Source organism: Hipposideros armiger, unplaced genomic scaffold (assembly GCF_001890085.2).
Source record: "Hipposideros armiger isolate ML-2016 unplaced genomic scaffold, ASM189008v1 scaffold_149, whole genome shotgun sequence".
Lineage (NCBI taxonomy): Eukaryota > Metazoa > Chordata > Mammalia > Chiroptera > Hipposideridae > Hipposideros > Hipposideros armiger.
This window is the reverse complement of record NW_017731499.1, coordinates 3,754,278-3,781,610: the sequence shown is the minus strand read 5'-3', so window position 1 is coordinate 3,781,610 and position 27,333 is coordinate 3,754,278. Positions and strand designations below refer to the sequence as shown.

Below are 27,333 nucleotides of genomic sequence, written 5' to 3'. Positions count from 1 at the left end.
ATACTTTTCAGATCATAAGCAAGTTCGTGCATAAACACATGTTCATAATTTCCCAATTGAGGCCGTTTACATTTTTCAAAAAAGCTGGGCCAGCCCTCCCCTCGTTGCTGCTCTTCCTTGGATTAGCCCCGCCTACCACACCGCTTCGTTCCTTCCTGCCAGCTAGGCACGTATGTTCATTTCCCCCTAAATGAAATTGCTTGCTGGTGTCCAAGGGTTAAATGTGGGTTCTGTAGGCACAGCCCAGCAGCCAAGCTCGAGACTGCAGTTATGCTGTTGGCTTGACTTGACTTGTATTTGCTGAAATATGAACGCACCTGAGGCATGAACAGACTGCTCCAGTCTCCTGGCTGCTGGGGACGGGGTGGGGGCGGGCACAGTAAGGGTGCTTTTGTCCTTTGCTACCCAACATCTCCCCCCTACCCTACTCCGAATTTGTTTGTCCACCTGTGCTTTATATGCTTATCCACGCTGCCTCCATTGAGTAAAATAAACAACTCACCGACCAGAAAGGCACTCTGGGAGGCTGGGGTCAGCATATCAGCATGAGATGATGTGACATCATGAGCCCTTCAGGTATGTCTCCTTTGTCTGTTTGCACCCAGAAACAAAGCAACAGATGAGGAATTGAGGGGGTGTCCAGAGCTTCATGAGAAATCACAATAAAAATGGGTTGGCTGGGTCTCCCCTCCCACCCCTCCCACAGACACACACTAAACTGTTAACTGTACTTATTTTCTTATTAAAAGCCTTGGAGGTATAATTTCCATACAATGAACTGCACATAAAGTGTACACTTTGATGACATCTGTGTATGTTGTGAAACCGTCACCACAAGATTCCTAACATTTCTATCAACTCCAAATGAGTTACCCTGTGGGTATGGCCAGTTTTTATCTCCAACTTGGAAGCACTTTAGGTTCTGAGGGAATTTGACCTCACCTAAAAGCCCAGGGCTTAACCATGGGGTCACTAGCAGTATTTAAGAAATCAATAGCACCCCCGCCACCTGCCGCCCCCGCGAAATCCACCCCTTCCGCAGGGGAAAAAAAAATCTCTCCCACCAACAAAGGCCTTGCGGACTTAAGCGGTCTGACTCACCCTCAATCCTAGGTCACATACTCAGGCTCTGATAAGAGGCAGTCAATCTGTCCTCCCTTTGTTTATAATGAGTCATGCTGGAAATCAGGCAGCTACTTTTTTTTCTCTCCCATGTCATGGTTAAGCAAGAATCAGAGGCAGATACACCCCCATTCACAGTGCGGCCATCCTTCAAAGTGTCCAGTGATTCCAGCGCAGCTCCATTAGGACCTGCGACTCAATGGGGACCCCTACTGGTGGAGGCGAGGAGCGTCGCGTGTTGGGCGTTGAGAGCTGCCTTTCTTCCCTCACCTCGAGGACAGATCTCAGCGAGCCACAGATTTGCAAGAGGAATGGGAAGAAGCAGCTGAGTTTTCTGCGCATCCTGTCCCTCTCCCCCACCCCCACACGGGCCCCGCAATTATTAGTGACAGAATGGGGTGTGAGTCACAACTTTCAGGCTATGCCCACACTGGGGCAATTAACTGCATAATTGCTTCAGTGATGAACCTTCCCCAGCTGCAGCCCGCCCCCGTGGTCGAGCTCCCGGCTGTGAGCCAATAGCCTTCAGTGGCATGAATTGCGATGGCCCAGGTTGAAAAGGCCGCAGTTGCAATTCTTTTTCCCAATGCCTTCTGGGCCCCGATTTGAACGTCCTACACATGCGTCCTGATGGGAGGAGCGAGGGGGATGTTTCAACTCGTATTAATGTCATGATCAAGTCAACCTAAAGGAGAGTCATCTGCTGTTTCAATGTATTGCGGCAAAGGGCTGTTTTGAGAACGAATCACCATAGCAACCCAGCGCCCCAGTTACAGCAAGCTCGGTGGGACTGAAATAAAAATCCTTACCAAGTCTTAGGATTGGCTTGTGAGTATGGCTGACCATGACTTTCAGTTTCCAGATGACATTAGCCAGTACATTTTTTTTGTTTGTTTTATAAACCACTGAAAAGGATGCTTTAAATGATAATAATACTATTTATACAGCCAGGTTACAAACCGAGGGGTCCTAGGCCACTCCCTACGCCAGTCTAAATGCAAGCAGACCTCAGCGCCAAACTTTGTTGTCAAAACAGAAGGCTTCAAAAAGGGCTCAATGTTACTTACTGTGACTTGCCAGTTCCATTCCAAGTTGGGGGTACATGACTGTAAATGCTGGTTTTTAAGAAGAGGCAAATCAATACAAAAACAGGTTTTCTGTTGGTGTGAAAGAAGAAAAGAAAAAACACTCTTCCCCCTGCGCCCCCACCCTTAGGACCCTAACCCTGGGTATTGGTTTCGTTAATTATCTCTTCTCTCTCCAGCATCTTCCTTCTCTCCCCTCCTCTACTCCTTCCTTCTGATGACCAACAAAATCATGTGTGACGTGCTGCTCCCCCATTCTTCCTGCACCCACACAGCCCCGTGGTTTCCTCAGCCCCTCAGCCTGGCGTGGCCTTGGGGCTCCCTGCACCACCGCCCCAAGGATGACCAGAGCTCTCTGCAGGCTGCACCTTGATGCCACCAGTGTTCCCACTGTGCAACTCCTAACCCTGTTGAGTCACTCCCTCGAAATTCTCTCCTGCTTTTGATTTTGGTGGCTGCATGATTCAGAATCTTCTTCTAATTGTTTGTCTCCTCTATCTTCTCACCTCCTAAATGTAGGCGCTTTCTCAAGTTCTGTCTGTTTCGATTTCTTGGCTTGCACCAGTTATCTGATGTCTTCAACGCTCCCTTCTGGTCAGATGCCTGCTGCATCCTAAACTGAGGCTGTCCTCCATGGGCTATCTCAAAAGCAACTTGATCAAAACTGAACTTAATCTTCCTCCCCGCCCAATCAGGTCTTTCTCCCAATTCTCTTTCTGTGGACAGCATCATCATTTCCTGAGCCTAGGTGTAAAGGTAGGCACTCTGTAGACTCTAGGCGTGGATTTTCTTTGCCACATCTCACAAACTGTCCTTTGATGCTCCTTGCCATTTCCAAACCTATAATCTTAGTTCTGGCCATCATTACCTATTGCTTATAGATTGTTAACAATAGCTTCTGAAATGGTCTTTTCACTGCCAGCCCTTGCTTCTAGGTAGCACGTTAAGGTAGAAAGAAAGTAGGCTTTGGAGGTTGAACCCATCTCTGCCACTTATTTCCATGGTGGCTTTAATTCTTAATCTCTCAGAATCTTCATCTCCTCATCTGTAAAGCAGGCACAATCCCTAATTTGGGGCATGGAGATTTAACAGGGGAACACACGTAAAATATCTGGCACATTGTAAGTGTTCAATTGGTATTAGTTTCTTTCCATTTCAAACTCACTATTGCCAGATCGAAGTTTTAAACAGGACTTCTTGATCACATCCTTCCCTTACTCAAACATCCATTTTTCTATGAAATAAGGACAAACTCCTCAAGCTTAGCACTTAAGAGACTCCTACATCTCCCCAGTGTGTTTGTCTAGTCCTACTGTTCATGATGCTTTCTTTAAATAGCACCATTGGAGTTCCCATCTGTTTCTTTGCTAAGACTCTGGACTTGGGCTGAACTGCACTGCCCACATCTCCTGTCTGATGAAATCCTAGCTGTTCTTTAAGATTCATCTCGAATTCTTACCTTCTCTCTGAGGCCATTCAATTGGATCTGACATCATCTGTTGGGTGTCATCCTTCCTAGAAAGATAGTTGCACGGGGAAGCAAGTCTCTTAGTCAGTGAGGGGCATTCTCTGACTTACACCAAATTGTGGAGCTCATAATTACAGGGACAGTGTCTCCCTAAATATCATCCTCTCAAATATACTGTGCCCCCCCCATTTCATTAGACCTGGTTTATTTAACATTTTTCTGAATCCCAGAAAACTCCCTGGGTTGAAATCGCAAGTTGACTTTGTTTACCTGTCTCCCAGGCTCTCAGGGAGAAGTGTTCTTTTGATGTAGAAATATCGTCATTGTGCAAACGGATCCTTGGGAATACCTAAAATTCCTCTTCTTTCTCATTCATGAGTCAATCTCTTTTGCACTGATAGTCAATGGCTACACAGAAAAAAACCCTCAGTATTCAGTTGAGATTTTGTAAACAAAATGAGAAACTGGGTCCACTGAGTTAGCATCTTAAAGTAAGTCCATAGTTCTTAAATATTTGATCAATTTATTGTGTTTAATATTAAGATCTTAGTATCAAAGTATAGTTCTTAAATATGTATATATATTTAATATGTATATATGTAAAATATGTGTAGTAAAACCTTGGATTGCGAGTGACTTGGTTTGCGAGTGTTCTGCAAGATGAGCAAACATTTCTAATACATTTTAACTTGGTATACAAGAGATGTCTTGCAATATGACTGGTTTGTTTCCAGAATGAATTATCGAATTATGCTTGCAAACCAAGGTATTACTGTATATATATCTATCTATCCACACGCAGATGTATATTATCCATCTTCTAGCTTACGTTTAACTTCAGGATAAAGGAGGCCAGAAATATGGTTTCATCATTATATGGGAGCTCATGTTGCCAATACTATTTGCAAAATATAATTTTCAAAAAATTACAAACATAACTCTTATACAAATAGAAAAAAAAGAAGTCAAAGATTTTATTTGATTCAATTGATGAGGAAACCAGTAAGATGTTAAAGACTGATTCAAAAGAAAATTCAGGAGCCCAGCGATTTATAATTGGTCAAAGGCATGCACAAATAAAAATGCAAAACTGATTAAATCTCACTAGGCTAGGGTTGGCAAACTGCAGCTCGCAAGCCACCTGTGGCTCTTTGGGTACATACATGTGGCTCTGAAGTAAAATTGAAAATGAAAATAAACTATCATAGTTTCATTTATGAAATTTTTAAAGGATATTATCCACATAATGGTGATTTCATTTGTTTTATGGTTCTCGAATGATTTTTAAATTGTTGTGAGGGACAGGGTTGGCTCTTTTGTCTCAAAAGTTTGCCGACCCCTGCACTAGGCAATAACCTTTGCAATGCCACTGGACAAGAATCACTTGTACCACTTTCCCCTGCCATCTGAAGGTAAAGTGTTCTTGTGAAACCCTTTGTAAGTCAAAATGGTGTAAAGTGAAGAATTGCCATTAACTCATATGGATAATTTTTTAACATTCCGAGGCCCCAATTCAACAGAAGCACGTCTTTATTTTATTCACCATGATTAAAATGCTTAATTACATCCAGTTTTACACTAAGCCTAACACCCTTACGAGCTCTCTTACGGCTTTTCTGATGTCTTAGGACACATCTTGCTAACGGATGCACAAAATAGATCCAGATAAAGCACAGATGCTCACCCACACAGTTCAAGGCTATGGCGTCTTGATGCTGAGATGCCGAGTGTGGTTCTGGGGAGCTTGGCAGGGCCACTCTCACTGCTCTGGGTGCTCACTGCTTCTGTAACAGCTCACTGTAAAACAAACATTGAACACTATTTTTGCTTTTCGTTGTTTTGTAAAAGTGAAAATCTTCTTTGGATTTCTTTCAGTTAATGAAAACAGGTACTGATGTAGGTCTTTTGTAAAAGCAAAATGGTATAATGTGAACTTTCAAAAAGTGGGGGTTACCTGCATTGCTATCAGGTTTTCTACAAGTTAACCTGTCTATTCTTATAAAGTTGCAAAATAGCCTTCCTAATTAGTCAGCAAAAAGTCCACAGCCCTAGAAAATCAGATAATCCCCAGGCAGCACAGACAACTAGACAACAGCCAGCTCTACAAAGTATTTGTTGACCTCTTTCCAAGTTTTGCATTACTTGCTCTTGACACTGTTAACTAAGAGATACATGAACACAAACCAGTTTGCTTTTTCTAGAACATATTTGTAATTAAATATACGAAAGTGGACACTAACCAGTCTCCCACTCTCTCCCCTCCCCCCCCCACTCGTCACCAGTGTTTCATCATGGGCTCTGGAGTCAGACTGCTTGGGTTCAAATCATGGTTCCACCAGTTACTACTGGGTGACCTTAGGCAAATTACTTAACCTCTCTGTACCTCAGTTTCACCACAGAAAAAGAGGATTTTAAATAATAGTACCTTTATAGCTATGTTAGGAGGATTAAATGAGGTATTGCAGAAGTACTCAGTAAATGTGAGTTATAATGACAACTGCTAAGAAAGGGTTAATTATTCTACCAGGGTCTTTATTCCCACATGAAAACATTTTGAGAAATAAACTGTTCTACGCCTTATTAAAAAGGGATTTGGTTCTATACTTTAAGCAGAAGCAAAAATAATTACATCATAGAAATGAGCCAATTAGTTAACTAATAATTAAACTTGTTTAAGAGATTACAATAAATTCTAGATGTGTCAAAAGGATAATTCACCTCTTTCAACTTTGATGTTGAAGGAACAAAAATGTATGAGTCAGGGGTGGAAGAAAATTAATCTCTGTTAAGACGTCCCAGGCACTGTGCTTACCACATATTCATTACATGTCAACAAATGAGTATTTTCAGAAGAAAAATAGTTTTTTTCCCCCTTCTTAAGGAGACATGCTACAAAATAATCAAAAGAAAAATATACTGAAGCTTTAGAAAGTGGGTTTACCAAGCACATCGAATGCAACAGCAGTGTTTCAAAGAGCAGTTCAGGTTTAATCATTTATTCTGCACAACAAAAAAGAAACCAAATTAAATAGCCTCTGAATTTTAAATTATATTTAAATTATATTTACCTTGGTAAATATAATGCATTGGGAATATATGCCCATTTACTATACATTATTTCTACTTAGTCCACAGATTGCTGAGGAAAATACTGAATAAATACACATTTTATTAAAAACAAACACACGACTCTGTTACAAATTGATACAAACCATTTATGTCTCCCTCCCATCCAGGTTTTGGCTTACATACCCTTAAATCAAAAAGCAACAGTGGTGTAAGCCACCAATAACCTGTGGATAAAGGCGGCAAATTAACTCCTGAAGTTGATCATTGAATAGGAAAGAGGTATCAACCAAAATAGAAAGTGAAAAAAATGAAGAAAAATTACAACTCATGTTGAAGTCTGGATAAAATTTTCACATACTTGAGCCCGAAAAATTAATTTTCCTAAAATGTTGATTTTTTAAGAGGACATTGCTGGGTTAAAACTGAACACCAAAGAGAAGGGAATTTCCCTAAAGAGTTTTCGGAGCAAAAGGAAAATCAAATTATGCTTGAAAAACAAAAGCAAAGACTAATAATGTCTGCCTCTCTCCCCCACCTACTTCTTCAGATTTCCTTTGGTGTAGGTTTTCCCGCTCAAGGCCACTTATTAATTTACACTGTTATCGCAACACAACCAAATCTAGACTTAACCCTCGGGGTCCCAATGGGTTGGTGAATGGGAAATTATTGTCAGACCCTCACGCGCTGGGAAACTGTTCTCTGAATGTACTCAAACATATGCAGACATACAGTCTACTAGGCCTCACATTGGAGAGAGAGCGACTGATTGTCCAAAGGACATTATTTATGGCCACTATTAAAAATGATTTCTTCTTGTGTAATTTTAAGGAAATACAAAGAAAGGCACTATGATTTAAACAAACAAAACTGAAAATGACTTCTCACAATATTTCATAGGATCAAATTTTTATGCAAAAAACTTGTAAAATAGAAGGCTGAGGGTGGCCAGGTGGCTCAGTTGGTTAGTGTGAGCTCTGAGCAAGAGGGTTGCCGGTTCAATTCTCACATGGGCCAGTGCCTCTGCAACTAAATTGAAGACGACTTGAGCTGAGCTGCTGCTGAGCTACCGGTGGGCGGCCGGATGGCTCAGCTGTGAGAACACGTGTTCTTATCAAGAAGGCTGCTGGTTTGACTCCCACATGGGATGGTGGGCTACGCCGCCCGCAACTAGATTGAAAACGGTGACTGGACTTAGAGCTGAGCTGCATCCTCCACAACTGAGATTGAAGGACAACTTGACTTGGAGGTGGATGGGTCCTGGGAAAAACACATCTTCCCCAAAAAAGTTAAAAGAAGAAAAAAATAGAAGGTCGAACTCAAGTTTCTAAAAAAGGTTTTTGAAAAGCTAAGCATGAGTTCATAAGTAAACTGGATACTTACGATTTTGAAAGAAAAAGGCAAAGGTAACAAAATGATGTTAGGAAATAAAATGAAATAATCATTTTGTAACTGTGCACATTCCTAGTTCCTTTGCCAAAGATTCTTAGATTGTAAAAATTTGTTTAAAAAACTGATACAAGTACATGATGGTTGTATTGAAAGCTTTCCACAACTGGAGACACATTAAAATATATGTATTTAGTTGGCAGAGGAAGTGGCAGTGAGAGCCTTTCATTTACACTGACCATGGCAGAGTTCATAATTCAAATACACGTGATGATACGTCTGTCTTCAATATGTCCGGTAGGTATAATGGCAAATCACAGAATTTGGGAGCCAGGGACACTGGGTTTCTAAGTATAATTGACACTGTTATCTCCTTTGTAGTAGATAACAAGGACTGTTTAAAATGGTAGCTTTAAGAAGAGCTTATGTTTGAAAACTTAACTTGGAGGGAAACCCTTATCAAAGAATGTACTATGTTAGGATTTTCCTTTTATGTAATGAAAGAACAATAAAAGGTAGGCGGAATTATACAAGAAGAATAAAATACAAATTACATACTTCAAGCAGAAGTGCTAGAAAAGGTTGAAGAAAAATTATAATGACCATGACTATCTGAGATGGTGTGTCTATTTTAATGTACTCTTAACTATGACTGAACCCTTAAAGACATAAAAAAAGTCAAAGTTAACATAGGTATACCTGACATTTTTGTTTTTTTATTCTCAAGGGTATAGTCTTAACCCTGGGACAAAAATCAGTAGCCCACATCTTTATTCTTTCTTGAATTAATTTTTGTTTCTCGTCCACTTCTCTACTCTCCAAATCACTGTACACTTCTACAATAACCAACAGGGTTCCTTGATACCCCTCAATTCATTCTCGTAGTACACCCTTATATAGTTTGAAATCCACACATACTTTAACAGTATTAGCATACGTTAACATACAAAGAAATCGAAAGACATTCAGTTTGGAGAGGCCAGTTAAAAGTCCTTTTGTTCAAGTTAAAGACTATTTTGTGTTACGTGGTCTACTGTGTCCTCTGAGTTTGAACAGTGTGACAAACAAAAACATGGCTGACATTGACAAAACATTCAACTGTGTGGTATGGCTGGCAGAACTGATGCCTGTATCAGCTCTTGAGGTAGAAAATTTACTACTCGTTACTAACTATGGGACTAATACCTAAGTTAATAATGTTTAAATATAGAAGTTTAAAAACCGCACAAGGATGCTATGAATGCCCTGTATGTATACCTCAGTAAAAAGCTAAACTAAATCAGAAGGAGGCGGTTTAGAATCAGATAGTTTTCCTTATGAATTTTTAAATACATATATTTCTTTAGAATTTTTATATAATCCATGCATTGCCTTTCCATTTACTTACAGTCCTTGTATCTCATCTCAAGGAAGGCCAACCAGATATTATATTGCGGGTCAGTCATTTGCTTGTCCTCACACAGAGATGCAGGGAGGTATTCAGGCACAGGAACACGAGAAGTGAAGAAGAATCAGAGAGAGGATGAGTTTACCTTGCATTTCTAGAGAATATAGTGCTGGTGGTCTTGGGATATGTGAAGAGAGGCTGAGAAAAGAGAAGTCTTAAGAGACTCTGTAGCTAGCTATTTGGGCTTATCGAGATCTCTGGGATTAGGTGGTTAAATATCTATAAAAATGGAGAATTTTAAGGGCTCCTCACCTACACCATCAAATTCTGCAAACAGGTAATTCATTTCATGTTTTAAAAATACTGGTTTTTCAACAACTGAGTGGTACATCTACATCTACTCATGTGACTAGAAAATTAATCAGCCAGTTTTAGAGGTGGCTGTCTTAAATTAATAGGGGAAAGTCCCCATGAATTTTTCTTAGAGGCAGACAGGTGGAAGAACGCAGCGGCGGAAGAAGTAGTGGAGACAAACTGGTGGGAGTCGCCAGAGAGATGCTCCTTGTCAGTGTTCCAGGGGCCCCTCTACAGACAGAGGGTGACAACATGGTTGTGTGCTTCATAGTTTGTGTAAGAAATGTAAAGGTCGACTTGTCTCCAAAGTGGCCTTCTAGAAACACTTGTAGAAACCTTACCTGATCCTGACACACCTCATTTAAAAACTGAAAACGTGACCCCTGGCGTGCACAGCGCAGGGAGGAGAGCTGGCATGGGAGAGTTAAAAGGAGGCCTAAGTGCAAAGTTCAGGGGTGAATCCTGGCTTCTGGTCCACTGACCTAGGAAATAGACGGCACAATCATTAAAAACCTTGGAAGGGCATGAACTACTGAGCTGATAATTAATAACGACCAATGGCGGCCAACAAAGGGCAGTCATGGGGCAAGCACAGTCATGGGCTAAGAAACCAGCCACCACTGTTCATGTCTTCCCTTTTCCTTTGGACAGAATCTCGGCATACGAGGTGTGAAGGAAGTCATAGAGCTCCCTGGCGTTTGCAGCGTTCCCCAAAATGCTCGTGAGCTTATCTCGCGACAGGCTTGCTAACTCTGCAATGTTCTTAACGTGGCTCATCAAGGAGCGGCAGTTTTTGGCATTGACCCCTGGCATTTTTAGCAAGAAGTCTTGCGGGCCAGGGTTGTACTTTTCTGACTCGGGGAGGATATCAGAATCCGCCGTGACGGCCATGGCTGTCGCCGCATCTGGCTGTGGCTTATTTTGTTTCAGCTCCTCGAACAGCTCGGCGGTGGCGTGAGGGGACGGGCACCAGAGAATCCGCAGCCGCGGGAAGTGGAGGGTGAGGAGCGTGAGTTTGGAGCTGACGTCGTTGCTGGAGATCTCTTGATGGAAGGCGCCTCGGGCAGTGAGGGAGAAAGGCTTGCTGGGGTCAAACTCGATCAGAAGCATGGGGCGTTTGTAGTAGCGGGACATGGAGATGCACTGGCTGTAGAGGCGGCCATTGTGTAAAGAGCCGATCAGGTCGCTGATGCTCTTGCGTTCCACGCACATTTCTGGAGTCAGAATGTAGTCCCCAACCTCTAAAGTCACTGGTTCGATGTCAATACCCCGACGGTGGATCAGAGATGGGAGCTCGCTTCGGAACTCGCGCATATCCACAACGATAGTCTGCTGGGTACTTTTCTGTTCCTGGCCACCTAGTGAAGGAAAAGTAGCATTTTGAGTAAAGTCATTGAGGAAGAGCTCCCCAAGATGTAGTGGGACACAGTTTAAAATCTTTGTTTCTGTTGTTAGCGTCTGATGCGTGCTTACATAATACCTAAGGTGTTATTAGTCCACATTTTTCTATATTTTCAAAAAGGTTTACACACAGAGTTCAATAAAGACAATTTCAATTATACTAAATGGAACTAACAGGAAAGTTAGGATCTATGGGCGGTTCCTGACTTACACTGATTTGTAAACACCAGCATCTGCTATGGTCTTCCTTCTGTAGTCCCCCCGATAGTCCCTTAGCATTGCACTGACCACAATTTACTCATCACCGTATCCCAGTTCCTAGGACACAGTCTGGCACACAGTGCATGCCTAACCATGCTCGCTGAATACACTGCCGTATGAGCTGTTGCAAACGATTGCGGAGTTTTGGGTGCTTGCATCAATGACTCCAGAGATGGGAAAATGGAAGAAGCTGAGAAAAACAAGAACACCGTAGAACAGAGATTCTCTCACTCTATAATGTGCCAGGCTGTGATCATGTTACAGAGCAAAATTTTTTTTTGTATTCCTACCACCCAGACTTAACTCTTTTTTTCTAAAAAAAAAATTAAATTTATTGGCGTGACATTGGTTAATAACATCACCTAAGTTTCAGGTGTACAGTTCTATAATACATCATCTGCAAATACAGCTATATTTCTATAATACTTTGCATCATGTGCCCACCACCCAAAGTCTAGTCTCCTTCCATCACCATATATTTGACCCCCTGTACCCCCTTTCTCCTCTCCCCACCCTGTTTCTCCTCTGGTGACCACCATTCTATTGTCTGTCTATGAGTTTGTTTGCTGCTTTCTGTTTTAAACCCCACATATGAGTGAGATCATACGGTAAAGAACAAATTCTGTATTTGGTCTGGGATAGGGTCTAAGGCTCTGCAGTTCTATCACGCTCCAGGTGATGCTAATGAGCTGGCTTAAGGACTCCACAAGGGCTGTGGTTGTTGTTGATAAAATAATGGCCCCCAAACGTGTCCATGTTCCAACCCCTGGAGCCTGTAAGTATGTGACTTGACATGGCAAAAGGGACTTTCCAAACGTGATTAAATTATAGATCTCAAGACTGGGAGCTTATTCTGGACTATCCAGGCAGGCCCACGGGTCCTCCTATGTGAAAGAGGGAACAGGAAGGCCAGAGTTGGAGCTGCTGGCTTTGATGGGGGAGGAGGACTCTAGAACCTGGAAAGGACAGGGGTACCCCCTGGAGCCTCCAGAAAGAATGCAGCCCTGCCGACACCTTCATTTTAGCCTGGTGAAGCCCATTTGGACTTTGGAATTGTAAGATAGTGAATGTGTGTTGTTTCCAGCCACAAGTTTGTGGTAATTGGTTACAGTAGCAATAGGAAGCTAACAGGGTTTAGAGAACTAAACTCAAAAGGACGGACTTCTGTGAATAGCTTTCTGTGTGGCACCTACATCCTCAAATCTAATCCTTCAAATTGTTTTATATTCTGAAGTTCTGCATGAACTGTCACCAAACTATGTGAGTTCGTAAGAATCTTCTTCAGAAAGACCTAGATGCTCTGAGGCAGTGTTTCCCAAAGGATGACCCAAGGACCATTTCCATCAGAATCCCCAGAGCTGCTCATCCCATTTCAGACCCACTGAGTCAGAATGTCTATGGACGGATGCCTGTGAATATAGTTTTCCCAAACATCTGAGGTTATTCTTAAGTATCCCAAGTTCTGAGACCCACTGCTCTAAGGTGCTTGGCCCCACCAAAGGTTAAGTCAACTCAATCATATTGCTGTTCTCATGCCACTTGGCGGATGTCAGCTGCTGCGATGGGGAAATAGGGACATGGGCAGTGGGCAATGGTTATTCCTGGTTCACAGTGCACTTGGAATTCAGCAGGTCTTGGTGGCATGCCACAGTTTGGACACTGCAGAGCAATGAGAGTACCACACACCTGTGATCTAGAGAAGCGCCAAGAAGCAAGAAACAAATCCAGAATGAGAAGTGGGAATGTGCCCCAACAACTCCTATCGATTTACCTGTGAGTTAGATGGTCTTTTTCTAGTTAAGATAAGAACCTAATCACCACTTACAAAAATTTCTTTGTAAAAGTACATTCTCAGTCTTAACTAACCACATTTACAGCAATGCTGGGACATAGCTAATTTTCAAGCTGGGGTGCACAGAACACAGCCCCACTTCCGTTACAGATGAGAAGCCTCTGATTCAGGAAGGCCACGCGGTTAATAGGGGATGAGAGCAGACATCCATTCTGAAGTTTGGCGATAAAAACCAAGACTCTGTTGAAACTCTGGAACCTCACAGCCTCCTCTACAGGCAAAGGGCAGGACGGACTCACCTGCTTTACGAGTGTCAGCAGGAGCACTTGTGGACACGGAGCCTCTTACCAGGTCGAGGTTTGTTTCATTCCTGCCTTCTCTTTCTTCAGGGACAACCATGCTAGCCTTTTCCCTGGGGAGAGAAAAGCATTTTAAAGATTTTTTTTGAACTCATTTCAAAGTTCCAGATTTTAATCTTTTGTAAATTATAATAAACAATCTACAAGGCTATAATGCTAAAAAGAGAAGACAAGAAATGCATTAGAAGTAAATATGCACAAGTGATGGATAAAGGAAGAAGAGAGAATTTCTTGGTTGGGTACTACTTCTGATCTTCCAGTCAAATAAGCTGTTTATTTTCTATTCTGTGTCTTTCCAACACTTTCAGACATGAACCAGCATGTACAAACATTCCAGAGAGAGATTATTGAGACTTTTTAGAAAAACATGCCAACGTGTCATTGAGCATTAAAAATAATGTAAATCATTCATATTTCGGTATTTTCAGAGTAATCATAAATAAGGATGGTTAAAAAAATCAATGATTAAGAAAATGAAAACATATATGATAGAACCTTGATTTGAAAACTCCTGGTGGGAGGCCCCATTAACCATTCTCAATTTTGAAGAGAAACTAGAGTTAATACAAGAAAGGAAAGGGTTACATAATCTATGTGAGGCACTCAGAAAAGCTCCTGGCATGGAATAAATGTTAGTTGTTATAAGTGTACTTTTCCTGTAATGTGATAACGTCATCTCCTAATTATCCCTGATTATGCTGAAAAAAAAAAAATGAAGATTTACTTTCCAATGATTCCACAACTGTTTCAATTAATATTGTTAAATAAAACAGTTTATCATAAAATCTTATAATTGCAAATTGAATCTGAGAAAAAAATATACTCGAAGTGAAACCACGGTTGTGAAGAAAATATTGTCTTCCTAGCCAGTAACGCAAATGATTTTAACAGAAATTTGCCGTAATTATAAATATTCAGTCCCTTGCTTTCAACATTTAGCATAATTATTCAAGTTACTCTATGTGATAGACACAGATAATTTAAAAATTCAAATTCCTAGTTCCCCTTAAAGTACTGAGGTTTCTTATTTTTGCTTTAACATCTTCGATGATATCTGAATGGCTTGTACATGACAATATAGGGAGGAGGTGCTGAAATTCAAGTCTTCAAATGGGCATTTATTCAAGTCCTCATGCTAACCCATTCTGTGATCATATTTTCTAACTAACATTTTAAATGATCTTACCCCTTCCTTTGAAAAGCAGTGGCCTCTCCAAGACTATGTATTATATATGCAGACTGTTGTTGCTAATTTTTCCACCAAGGGAGCATTTTATTACCAATACTTAGAAGTGTGATCTTTTTTTCTCTTTACTTGTCATCTGTAGTCTACTGATGTTTTTCACTGCCAGCCCACTGGACTCTTTCTTCTCTGGCTATTGCAAATAGTCGCACTGCTTTTGTTCTTACCACATCGCCCATGGAGGTCCTGGCGAAAGCACCTTATCTTACTCTCGCATTAAATTGTTCTCCAAGTGCAGGCTCAGTGCAAATCCCCTTTCAGCAATGCGCCTCACGTAGATCTTGCTTTTCAAAACAAACACTTCTCAAATTCCCCAGGTTTTCTGGGAAAGTAAATATCTCAAGATTCTAAATAGTGCAACTATCTGATTGCTGTGTAACATGGGAAAGATCTGACTTACAGTAAGTAGGCAATCACCATTGAGAGAGTTTAGAAAATTATGCCTGATCCTGGAAAAATTACATTAAAACCTGGTACGGAAATTATTGTACAGACTGAAATGTTGGAGACAGTCCATATGGCAAGGTTCTGTTGAGTGAGCTTTCTGAGAACATACCAGGCGAATCCATACCTTGTCACTGAGCCCTCCGATGTGTAGATTCACTTGTATAAACCAGGGATGACACAGGGTCCCCAACATCTTGCTACAATCTACTAAAAGTACTCTTTTTGAGGTTGGGCTCCCTTGTGAAGGAGGCCTGCAGCATAGAGACTCACCTTTTCAGGTGCCTTCCTCCCACCCCCCAACATTTGACTGGAGCCTCAGGCCACAACGCTGTGAGGAAAGGGTTAGCTCAGCAGGCCTGGGAGGCTCAAAGCCTGCCCATTCCCAGGAAAGGCCTGTCTCCTCAGGACTGACCCTTGGCCAGCTTCTGGGAGATCTGCTCTGAGCCTCTGCAATATTCTGCCTGATAAGAGGTGTTTTGTGCGCCTGAGGCCTGGGGCCTCGGATGCTTTATGCTAACTGTGATTTATGGTGAATACCTGTTTTTGCTTCAGGAGAGGGGAAGGGGGGTGGAGTCTGTCACACGGGTACTCTGTGTCTCCATGACCGACCCCCAATAAAAACACTGCACCCGCAGGCTCAGGGGAGCTTCCCTGTCACACACTGCTGCTGGGAGGATTGAGCACATCTGTGGGACTCCCCTGGGAGGACACCCCGAAGCTCATGCCTGGCTTTTCCTGGACTTTCCCCCATGTGTTCTGTCCCTTGGCTGATTTCAATCTGTATTCTGTTGCTGTCATCAACCATTACTGTGACTATACCCATTTTTCTGATTCCCAGGGGTCCTAAGAATCTTCGAGCCTTAGGTGGTTTTGGCGACCCTCCACATGACACCAATAACCTAATCTGAACACTTTAGCTTCATGTGCTCATTTGTAACTTGGTGACAATGACTTTAATCGTCGTTAGGCTAAGGATGTTTTTAAAAGGGTGAAGGAATGGTTAGGAGGTACTGGTCCACATCCAGTTATCATTAATTCTTTGATTCCATCTCTTAAATACCTCTTAAACCTGTTCCCTTCTCTCCATCAACCGGATCTTGGCTACCACCTTTTCTTATCAGACAATTGCAATAACCTCCTTATTAGTTTTCCTGCTCCATCCATTCCTCATTTGATGCCAGAAAAGAGCCTTTAAAAATATACTTATGTCACTTTCCTGCTTAGAACTCTTCAATGCTGTCATGTTGCCTTTAGAGACAAGTCCTAGATAGTTTTAAAAACAATTTTTTAAAGTTTTCAATTATAGTTGACATACAATATCATATTAGTTTCGGGTGTACAACATAGTGGTTAGACATTTATATAACTTACAAAGTGATCCTCCTGACTAGTCTAGTGCACCCTGACACCGTACGTAGTTATTACAATATTATTGACTAGGTTCTCTGTGCTGTACTTTACACCCCCACAACTATTTTGTAACTACCAATTTGTACTTCTCAATCCCTTCACCTTTTTCACCCAGCACTGCACCCCCCTCCTCTCCCACCTGGCCACCATCGGTTTATTCTCTGTATTTATGTTTGTTTCTGTTCTGTTTGTTTGAAGTCCTAAATCCTAAGCAGGCCTTCTGTACCTGACCCTTCATACACACCCATGTTCAACACAACCCCTCTGCCTAGCTCATCTACCTAGCAACCAGCACACATTCTTCATGGGTCAGCTTAAATATCCCTTTTTTAGGGCAGCTGTTCCTGAGCCCCACACTGGGTTAGGTCTCTTTGATACCCCCTCTTATTACAGCCATTTTTACCTTTGCAGCCAGCAGCACTCTGCAAAAGTCAATTTATTATAATCTTCCTAGTCATTTAAGGCTTTTCTTTTCCACTACAGGATAAACTCTAGGAAAGCAAAGACATTTCCTGTGCCACTGTAACTACAGCACTCTGATATCAGCACAGGGCTTGGCACATAACAGATGCTCAATAAATATCTGTTGACTGAGTCTGGGGAGCGTGAAGGTCTCGAGGACACAGAGCCACTGAAAGCTTTGGACAAAAACAGGTAGTCTGTGTAATACCTGGTCTGTTATCACACTTTCTGAAATACTTTTTCAAAAAACATGTATACACACACATACCATATAAACCGCTCCACAGAACATGTTAATAGAAAATATATTTTCATAGGCTGAAAGGACTGATTAATAATAATTGCATGGTAGCTGGGAGAATCCATGGCCAAGGCCTGTCACAGTCACAGAGGATTTGAAGGGAAGGAAAAGGGTCTGCCCACGTACTGTGCTGAGCCCCTCCACAGGGACTCAATGACACTGATTCAGTGAACATTCATTTCCAGAATTGCATGCCCTGGACAAAGGAGGGTACGGGTTTATTTCATGCATATACTGAGAGCCCACAGCCAGTGTTGAAGGATGGTTCTCCATTTTGAAATTCTGTCTAGGGCCCTGGCAGGTAAACTGACACTAAAAATGATTTCTGCCTTCTCATTGCCATTGATATACTGCCAATGTCAGAGGTCTGGAAGATGAAGACGGCCTAATCACACTCAGCCCACGCCATGGTCTCCTCTGGTCCAGCTCAAGGATGCCCCATCCAGCCCCTGCCCTGGCCTCTAAGGCCCCTTACAGAGCATCTGTCCCATCCTCTCTCACCAAGCTACAATCTCCTTGACAGCATGCCTGGTGGGAGGTTATGAGATTTCTTAAACACTCGCAGAAGTAAGAGGTAGCCATCCAGCTTGTGAATATCTCACTCGGAAACATTTTCCTTATGTTAAACTGAAAAGCCTTTTCTATTTGGATTTGGAACATTAAAGGACACTCATTCTCAAAAACGGACACGTGTGTTCAGATAAATGTCACACCTTTTCAAAAACAGTTTCCCAGAGCGAGTCTATTGATCTGAACTGACAGGGTTGTGAAAGTATTTCCCAGTAAAAGGTTAAGCAGTCACACACCCACAGACAATGGAAATCGTACAAGGAGAAAAAAAATCATAATTCAAAGGGATGGGAGAAAACTTGGGCATGGGGCAGGGGGAGAGAGATATGTAAGAACATAGTTCTTAGAAAAGTAGTGTTTTAGTTATATTTCTGGTGTTTTATCTTCTACGGTATCTCTTTATAAACAGAAAAGCAGTTCTCCTCACATTTCTAATATTCTACTAACTTACTGGAAAGCAAGTGGAGAAAAGAGCGGTAGAGAAAAAGGAAATAGGTGCTGATGAACGTCTTGGTTTATGCTGACATGATCCTCCCCAACTTCTTCCCTCTCCATCTTTCCCGAGCGCTATTAGACACCCCAGCCCCCACCCCCAGAGAAGCCCCTAGATCTTGAAAGGCCTTCAGTGAAGTTTGTGCTTTCACACTGATCTATGTGTTACCTGATGAGTTTTTCAAAAGCTTCCTTTTCTTTCCGCAAAGCAGTGAGATAGCGTTGTTCTTCAGTTGATCCTCCGTATATAAGAAAGTAAACCCTGCAAGTTAAGGCAGAATTCTTTTAGGCTGCAAAAACATAACTTTTAATCCCTGAAAGGAAGAGCACAGCATTTGAAATCAGCAACCTGGAGTGCTCAAATAATAAATATTTGACTACGGATAAAAGGTTCCATTAATCACACACTTACTGAAATTAAGCTGCCCAAGCCCCACCTGTTAAAGGTCTCATTACCACAAGGGCTTTTTTTTTTTTCTTTCTTTCGCCAAAAGGAGGAACAGAGTTTAGGTAAACATTGAAATATAACTAGAGGGAGAGAATAATTCTTTCCTCATGACTATAAACAAAATAGAAAACACAAAATCTTAGTGGCTTCTTTTTCTTTCAATTTTTCTTTGCATCTCTGCCAAACAAGCATTTAAAAAGTTGGATGGTAGTCATAAAAACCAGCTTATGAAAGTTCACGTTCATAAAAAATAAACAAATGAAATCTATATGACCTTTATCTTCACAAATACTTTGTCAGTTCTTTTTTATTCATCTTAACAGAACCAAATCATCACACATTTTCTATAAACACACAGACACTGAAGACATATGGATTATATCAAGCCCCCTACCCCTCCCAAAAAAATAATGTGAGGTATGCTTTTCTCTTAGAAAAGGCCTGGTTTTCTGTCTTGTTTATTGCTAGAAGATGAATTAAGTACCTAACTGTCTCTTTTCTTCACCTCTATCAGAGATATTTTCCTTTTAGCCCTCGATTTTTCTTTTAGATTTCATCTTCCTAGATTATATTTCTTTTTTTAGCTGAGCCATCCTGCCAACAGCTCAGTGGCAGCTTGGCTCGGGCCGGGGAATCGAACCAGTGACCCTGTTGCTCAGAGCTCGCACTCTTGAGCGAGCTCTTAACCAACTGAGCCACTCAGCCAGCCCCTAGATTATATTTCTTTAAAGTGTGAACAGGGAAGAGAGACCATTGGACAATGAATCCAGAGACCTTAGCTTTCCCACAAATGGGCCATATGGCCAAGGGCAAATCATTCACCATTTCTGGGCCTCAGTTTCCCAGCGACAGAGTGAGCGGTGGAAGTCCCAGTTCCCTTCGGATTCTGACATTTGATTTGCAAACATCACACTGTTCTATGTGCAGGCAACAAACAACACACGAGCAATCTATAAAGTTAATCAATAGCAAAGTATGAAGAATTTACCAGCCTATAATTATCTCACCAGCTTTGTCTAATCTCATCCTGCATTATTCCTGACCCACTCCCTCCATTCACCTCTCCTAAGAAAGGATGCATTCAAGTGCAAGGAAAACGTCTTTTGGCTCTGTTTTTGGTTCAGGCTGAGTTCAGGATGTTAATTTTGCTGTTTATTCCCCTCAGATAACTGGAGAGCCAGAACATTATATTCTCTGGGAGGCATCATTTTCTCGTCTGATATTTCTGTAGATTTTTCATTTGATAGCTCTTGAAGCTGAAGAAAACTTAGTACAATAATTCCCCTAATATTTTAGTTTTATGTGAATGTAATGTAGGGTCAATTCTTAAAATTTATGAGAAAGACATTTTAGAGGACTGAAATTACTTAGCTGAGTCATAATTATATTAATTCTGGGGATTAGTTAGGATATTATATTTCCTAGACGTCTTCAAATACAGCACCCCATTAAGCTACGAACCAATGCATCAAGATTATGGTACATAGGAGTAGAGCAGCAAGTAAGGAGGGCACGAGTGGTCCCCCCAATTCGTCGTTATGCTACACTGGACACCCTTCCTATGGAAACTTCCCAGATCCGTCAGAAAGCAAAATAAAATTTCATAAGCTTAACAAATGTCATAACAACGGAATGTTCAAGATAAGAAAACCCACATGCAACTGGTATAGTTTCTGTGTTAAATCCTAACGCACTGAAATGGAAGCCTTTAAGATGCGGTTTATAGCCTTCAGAACTTGCCTCAGAGGTTTCCCGGGCCGACTTGCCCTGTAGATTTCAAGCTGACGGACAAACGTCAGCTCTGCGTCATACAGAACCACGTATCGTGGCTCCAGCTCATGCAGTACCCTTGTCAGGGCGTAGGGGTCACTACAGCCCAGAAGCGGGTGGATGATAGTGAGGGGGTCTTTCAGGATTCCATAAGCGGCATCAGATGACAAGTTTAAGTCAAACTCTTCGTGCTTAATTTCCTCTAAGCAGCTTTCTGGGCTGTTGCTTATGTCTCTAGGACATCTTTCCTTGCCGTCCCCTTCCTCGGCCAGTTCTTCAGGGTGCCCCATCATCTGACTTAAGGTTAACCTTCGTTTTTTCTTTTTGACAGTCCTTTCTTTGGCAGATGCCCTTCCTTTGTTTTGGGGGTCTTTGGGTCTTTTGCTCGATTTTGTAATTCTCTTTGCGCTGTCCTCTGTTCTGAGTTTCACCCACATTTCCTCGGCTTTGCTGTCCTTCTGGAAGGTTTTCCTGTAGAGTCTCAGCAGGAAGGCCTCTGCTCCCACAGTGATGTACTCTCTCAGCTGGGAACACGTTCGGTCATCGCTTGCACAAATAAGCACTTGACCTAAAATTAGAAAATGATGTTATGTTACTCTTACCTCACATCTCCTCCTATTACGCACAGGACCCTTGTCCCTTCCCCGACAAGGAAGACAAGTCTTACCCCTTGGTGCTAAAGATACATCTACAATTTGTTTAGAAAGGGTCTCAGATGCTTATCAAATGCTTTCGCTGCTCTGGAAGGATTACTTGAATCTTGAGTAAAGCTAAAGTCAAAAATTAAATGTAGAGTCTTATGAAAGTAGAACCACGGTATAATGGAGGCTTTAAGGAAACTTTTTTTAATTAACAATTTTCCAGAGGATCTTTTTTTTTTTTTTTTGGCAGCTCAGCTCTGGCTGGGAATTGAACTGCTGTTTCTCAGAGCTCGCACTCTTAAGCAAGCTCTTAACCAGCTGAGCCACTCGGCCGGCCCTAAGAGGATCTTATACATCAAAATAAATTCCATATGGATCACAGAGTCAAATGTTAAATATTAAATTTTTTTAAAAAGGTGATTATTCTTCATCTCTCCTGCTAGAGATGATTTTCTAGGCTTAAAAGCAATGGAAGAAATCTCTGAGAAGACTAATATCTATAAGCTAAGATTGATTTTCTAAGACTAAAAACTATGCATAAAAAAGCTAAAGAAAAAAAACAACTTCATGCAACAGCTCTGATAAATGTTAATATTTTTAATATATAAAAAGCCAATACAAACTGAGGACATAGCCTAAATTGGCAAAGGAAACTAAGTTTTCAAAAGAGGAAATGCAGTCGAGAAAATATTGAGCTCACCAAATATCAAAATCTACAACAAACTAACATTTTTCTCCCATCAATTTAATACAATTGTTATGTACATTGGTACACACACACAAATAGACTTTCTAGTCATTGTTACCTAAGTGACAAAGAGGCAAGCTCTTACACTGCCAGAAGAAATGAAAGTCAATAAAAACTTGCTGTAAATCAATGTGGTAAAATGTCTTGAAAACTTTAAGAATGTTAGTATCATTTGACTCATTAATTCTATATCCAGAAAGGATATCTACCTATGACTTTTAACAATGTGAAATAGAAAAAACATGAAAGGAAAAAAGGAAGGAAATGGGCCAATGTTAAAAGTGGCTACTAGACATCATTTTTTTCCCTTCTCTTTTTTCTTCATATTTTTTTACTTTTTCTAGGTGAGCATGTATGACGTTGGGTCTTAAATCACAGCAGCGTTAAGTTCTGGGATAGTATCACCAGCATATTTACTAATGTAAGGATCACGTGCTTGCCTCTATTCATTAGCAGTAGTTCAAAGACTAGATATTTCAACAATCTATTTTCTTTTCTTTCTTCTTTTTTTACTGGTTTTATTTTTTAAATTTAGCTCAGGTTTAGTCTACTGGGCTCATTTATTAGTATACTCATATTTAAATAGAATAGTCCTAAGATTTGGAACTATTTTCGGGCTAGGTCAATGTCATTCCATAGGATAGTTCAGGCTTCTTTGGAAAGATTCTTGCTGAGAATATAAAACATAAGACCCCTTAGCTTCTCCTGGGGGTTCCAGATTCCAAGCCTGGTGAATACATATGTGGAGATGAGCTAAATCTTCAAATAGAAGTCCTGAGAACTCAACCAGTAAAAAAAAAACAAAAAACACCTGCTTTCATGAATATACAGTGATACAACGTGGAGAAAATCACAGCAAGTGAACAGAACGGGGGTTCCCACTAGGATTTCAGTGTTCATGTGGCATTTATTCTACATTTTAGAAACAAAACAGCAAGTTATTTTTAAAGAGCTACTCGAAAAGACTCATTTGCTTAATTTAAAAAGCCAACGTCATCATCTCCCTTTTTCTTACCTGGACCACCGAGGGCTTCACTCTCTGTATTTTCTGCCTCGATTTCTTTCAGTACTTCGGTCAGCGCTTCCCACTTTGGGTTGCTTTCTAGGACCAGTTCCTTTCTTGTTTCTGTAAAGAAATAAAATATAATCTCATTGTATGTGATACTCTTTCTCCATAAAGTACTGCAAAAGCTTTTAAAACAACAGACAACACAAGCACCGTTCCATAAGCCCTTTCCTTTGAGCTTCCTTCATAATGCCAGATAGAATTTGCTTCCTTGGAAAATGTCTCCTTATGCTCTAAGTGAAAGACACTACAAACCAACATGAATACAGATTTCATAATGCTTCGATAGAAAGTGATAAACACAGTCACTAGTTAAGAGATGATTTTGTGTTAGTTTTCAACTGTGATGCTATATATGACCTGCTATACAACGTAAAGGAATCAGTAGAAAACAACAGTATTTATTATTTCTAAAATTCCCATGATTTTCACAATCCTGAACATGGAATAGAGATAGACAACAATCAAACTTTTATTTCACATCACTAATATGTCTAATTAAGTTTTGGAGTAGACCTTTGAACTAGAAAGAAAGTAAGCATTAAGCCCATCCCATGCTTTAATAAAAACCAATGATATTTTTGTTGTTAAGTTGTATGAGTTTTGTAGACATTTTGGATATTAGCCCCTTGTCAGAGGTATCGTTTGCAAACATCTCCCATTCGGTTGGTTGCCTTTTTGTTTTGCTGATGGTTTATTTTACTGTGTGGAAGCTTTTTAGTTTGATGTAGCTTGAGGGTACCATGCTAAGTGAAATAAGTCAGATGGAAAAGGACAAGAACCATGTGATTTCACGCATATGTGGGATATAAAACAGCAACAAATGAACAAACAAACTCAGAGACACAGTAGAGTGGTTACCAGAGGGGAGGAGGACGGGGAGAGGAGGACGAGGGTAAGGGAGGTCAAATATATGGTGATGGAGAGAAAGTAGACTTCGGTTGGTAAGCACTCAATGCAATATACAGATGATGTATTATAGAATTGTACACTTGACACTTATATAATGTCATTAACCAATGTTACTACAATAAATTGAAAAGCAATGGTATTTATTATACCTAGTAGATGAGTGTTGGAATAAAATCTACATTTGTCTCATTCTAGTATATTTATGTCCTCTAAAAGCTAAAGGGATGTTAAAATGTTCCCCTAAGACTTTAAGTGCCCAAAATAGTAATTACTCTGAAGTTACAAAATCTATAGTTTTTATGTAGCAGTAGGAATCTCTTGATCGACACTTGGCACTTGTTATTTGGACTCCTTTGGTAACGAATTTTAACACTTGACATGGTGAATATTTTTAACATACATTACATATGTCACACATAACCTACATTTAACATATGGACACACATTTTTCAAAAATGGTTTAAAATGACAGTGTCACTTAATAAGCAATTCCACACCAAATACTTAAATAAAAGACACGTTTAAAGACTTAAGCCTACAAGATACCTTGCTCTTCTTTAATCTCCACCTTTTCTGATATTTTGCCTTTTTTACTCATTTTGGCATCTGGAACACGATAAACCCTTGCTCGAGCATTTACAAACATCGAGGTGCTGGAGTCAAGAAACAGCCAACCTAATAGGAAAAGTGAAAAAAAAAACAAACAGAAACCTCTGATGGTCACATGACCTATATATATATACATACATATATATATATATATATGCCTGGCTGCCATCTTTTTCTCCTCCAAACCGCACCTTCACCCTTAGTGTGGCCTCTGTTACTGCTGGGCTGGACCAGTGGTTTTCAAAGACTGGGCTACAGACTCCTGGAGGTCCCAAGATATTTTCAGGGGGTCTGTGACCTTGAAACTATTCTCATAATAACACTAACTCATTATTTGACTTTTGTCCACTGTGTTGCCATTTCCTATGCTGGTGCCAAAGCACTGGGGGTCATGCCACTGTTGGCTGAGCACAACCAAGGCAGTGAAACCAGAGCGGACTAGCAGTCAGTGTATCCTTCATTTCTAAGCATTTGCAGTTTATTACTCAAGAATGTCCCTGCTAAAACAGCAAAAATTATCAGTCATCAAATCTTGGCCTCAGGGGCCCAAGCACCACACTTTGAAAAGTGGCTGGTTTTGCAGGCACAACAGTGTGGGGAGGACGTGACTTGCAGGAAAGCAAGACAGCGGCCAGTTACACGTATATGTTTCCCTATAAACCTCTTCTCTTTGATTTTCAGCACCCTAGCTGATGAAATGCCGCCTTGTTGTTTCTTTGGGGAAAATGAATTTGAAGTTCTTAACAACTAAACTTCTAGATGATAACCCATTTCTAGGTTGGGGACTGCCTGTAATATAGTCAGCCTTTTCTAGAAATAAGATTGCCCAGAAATGGCTATGAATATTTATTATCATACAGAAGTTGAGCAGGCGGAAACATTAGCTATCAATAAAATCTACGTCCTTGTGCTGCGAACATAAAATGGAGTTTGAAATCTGAGCACACCACGTAGGTGAGTCTAGCACTCCCCACAACTGATCCCCTATAAAACCCAGAACTTTATTCAAATCAGCTCCTACGGTAGTATTAGTATTTTTATCTCCCACCTGAATTTTGGCCAAAAGCCTTCTCTGTTGCTCTCAGAGATTCCAGAAGATTAAGAAATGTGATACAATCATACTGAGAGAGATACTGCAGCAAAGTTCGCAATATCTTCAAATCCTGAACCAAAGATTTAGTCTTGGCTCCAAGCTGGTGCCACAGAGGATCCAGATAATGGCGGATTGTCTAAAACCAGAATAAAATTTAGTACTGCTAAAATATGTTCAATATGGCTATTATTAATACAGATTACATTTTCAACAAACATTGTCCCCTATATACCTAAAAACTCGTTAAAATGGAAAATTTTATGTTATGTATATTTTACCACAATAATAATAATAATAATAAAATCCAAAACATTATCTTCCAAGGAAGTGGATAGAAAATTTCAATTTCTAAGGTTTTATAACAATGTTTAATTTTTCAAACATAAAGAAGAGTGTCTTATCATTAGATTCTTTATGATCAGATAGAGTCAATTCATAATTATCCATACTTACATTACTAGTCAAAAGAGAAAAGGCCTGCTAAACATCAGATTCAAAAATATTTGTTTTTAGGAAGAGTCAAAGCACGTAGCTAAGACACATTCAATTTCTGCCAAGTCTGGCTGTGACCCTACACTGGATGGATAAAATTGTGGGATCCAGTTGGACAATGAAACAGGGGCATAAACCAGGGAAACTAAATGGCATCAAATTAAATAACAATGTACTTAATTTGTTGGTGTAAAAGATCTGTTTAGTGTTTTTTTTTTTTAAAGAGTGATTCAAGGGTAGAAAAATATTTGTTACATTAACAATTGACTGAATTGTTACATTGACTAAATCGTTAAATTAACAAATTGACTAAATTTGAATCTTTTTTAAGATCCTACAAAGTTGCCTAAGATGCAGAACCACTTCATGTCATACCATGTGGGTATCTACAAATCCACAGCTATGTATATTCACATTTCACATACTGATTCTGAAACTAAAAAGGATAATACTTGTAACGTGATATGGAAGCAGTCCACTATATGGCATCTTATCTAACAAATGTAATGCTGAGCAGGAGTAATACTTGGATGAGCATATCCTGTATCATCTACACTGGGACTCTTGGGAAAATGAAATGATACTATTAATAATTACTCCAGGACAACAGGTACCGGGACTGTCCTAGACAAACAGGGATGTTTAACTACATGCCTCTTTTGTAAAATCATCTACAAAAATTACATTTTCAAACAAGATGCAAATTATATCTGTACTTAGATTTGGTTACTAAGAGAATACTTAAAACTTTGATTTTTACTAGCCAGGGGATGATAAACAGAGATTTAGTGGAAAACATACTATGGTTTATTTTCCTTGGGACATACACATTCTATTAAGAGAATGTGAAGTTTTTGGGGTTTTTTTCTTTTTTGGCTTCACCATGCACTAAATTATAATAAACTTTATTTTAAGAATGAGGAACACAACACATGAAATTAGTTT

At 40.4% G+C, this 27,333-nt stretch overlaps 1 protein-coding gene across 3 annotated transcripts in view; it reads right to left on the bottom strand.

The window, feature by feature from the left end:
- Window positions 1-483: 483 nt before the first annotated feature.
- Window positions 484-27,333, bottom strand: part of ERCC4 (ERCC excision repair 4, endonuclease catalytic subunit) — a 34,387-nt gene continuing 7,537 nt past the window's right edge. Inside the window, exons 5-16 of one of the 3 annotated variants that reach the window (XR_002124928.1) lie at window positions 25,852-26,032; window positions 24,741-24,869; window positions 23,232-23,342; window positions 20,798-21,395; window positions 18,779-18,871; window positions 13,625-13,737; window positions 9,518-11,229; window positions 5,360-5,472; window positions 3,946-4,083; window positions 3,667-3,722; window positions 1,102-2,279; window positions 484-591 (exon numbers count right to left, since the gene is read on the bottom strand). Coding sequence is in view for 1 of the 3 variants with exons in the window: in XM_019650927.1 (XP_019506472.1) it covers window positions 10,496-11,229; window positions 13,625-13,737; window positions 18,779-18,871; window positions 20,798-21,395; window positions 23,232-23,342; window positions 24,741-24,869; window positions 25,852-26,032 (1,959 nt within the window). In the remaining 2 variants the exon portion in view is untranslated. Of the gene's footprint in view, window positions 592-1,101; window positions 2,280-3,666; window positions 3,723-3,945; window positions 4,084-5,359; window positions 5,473-8,743; window positions 11,230-13,624; window positions 13,738-18,778; window positions 18,872-20,797; window positions 21,396-23,231; window positions 23,343-24,740; window positions 24,870-25,851; window positions 26,033-27,333 lie in introns of those variants that run through there. The other 2 variants (XR_002124929.1, XM_019650927.1) reach the window with 2 other exon arrangements.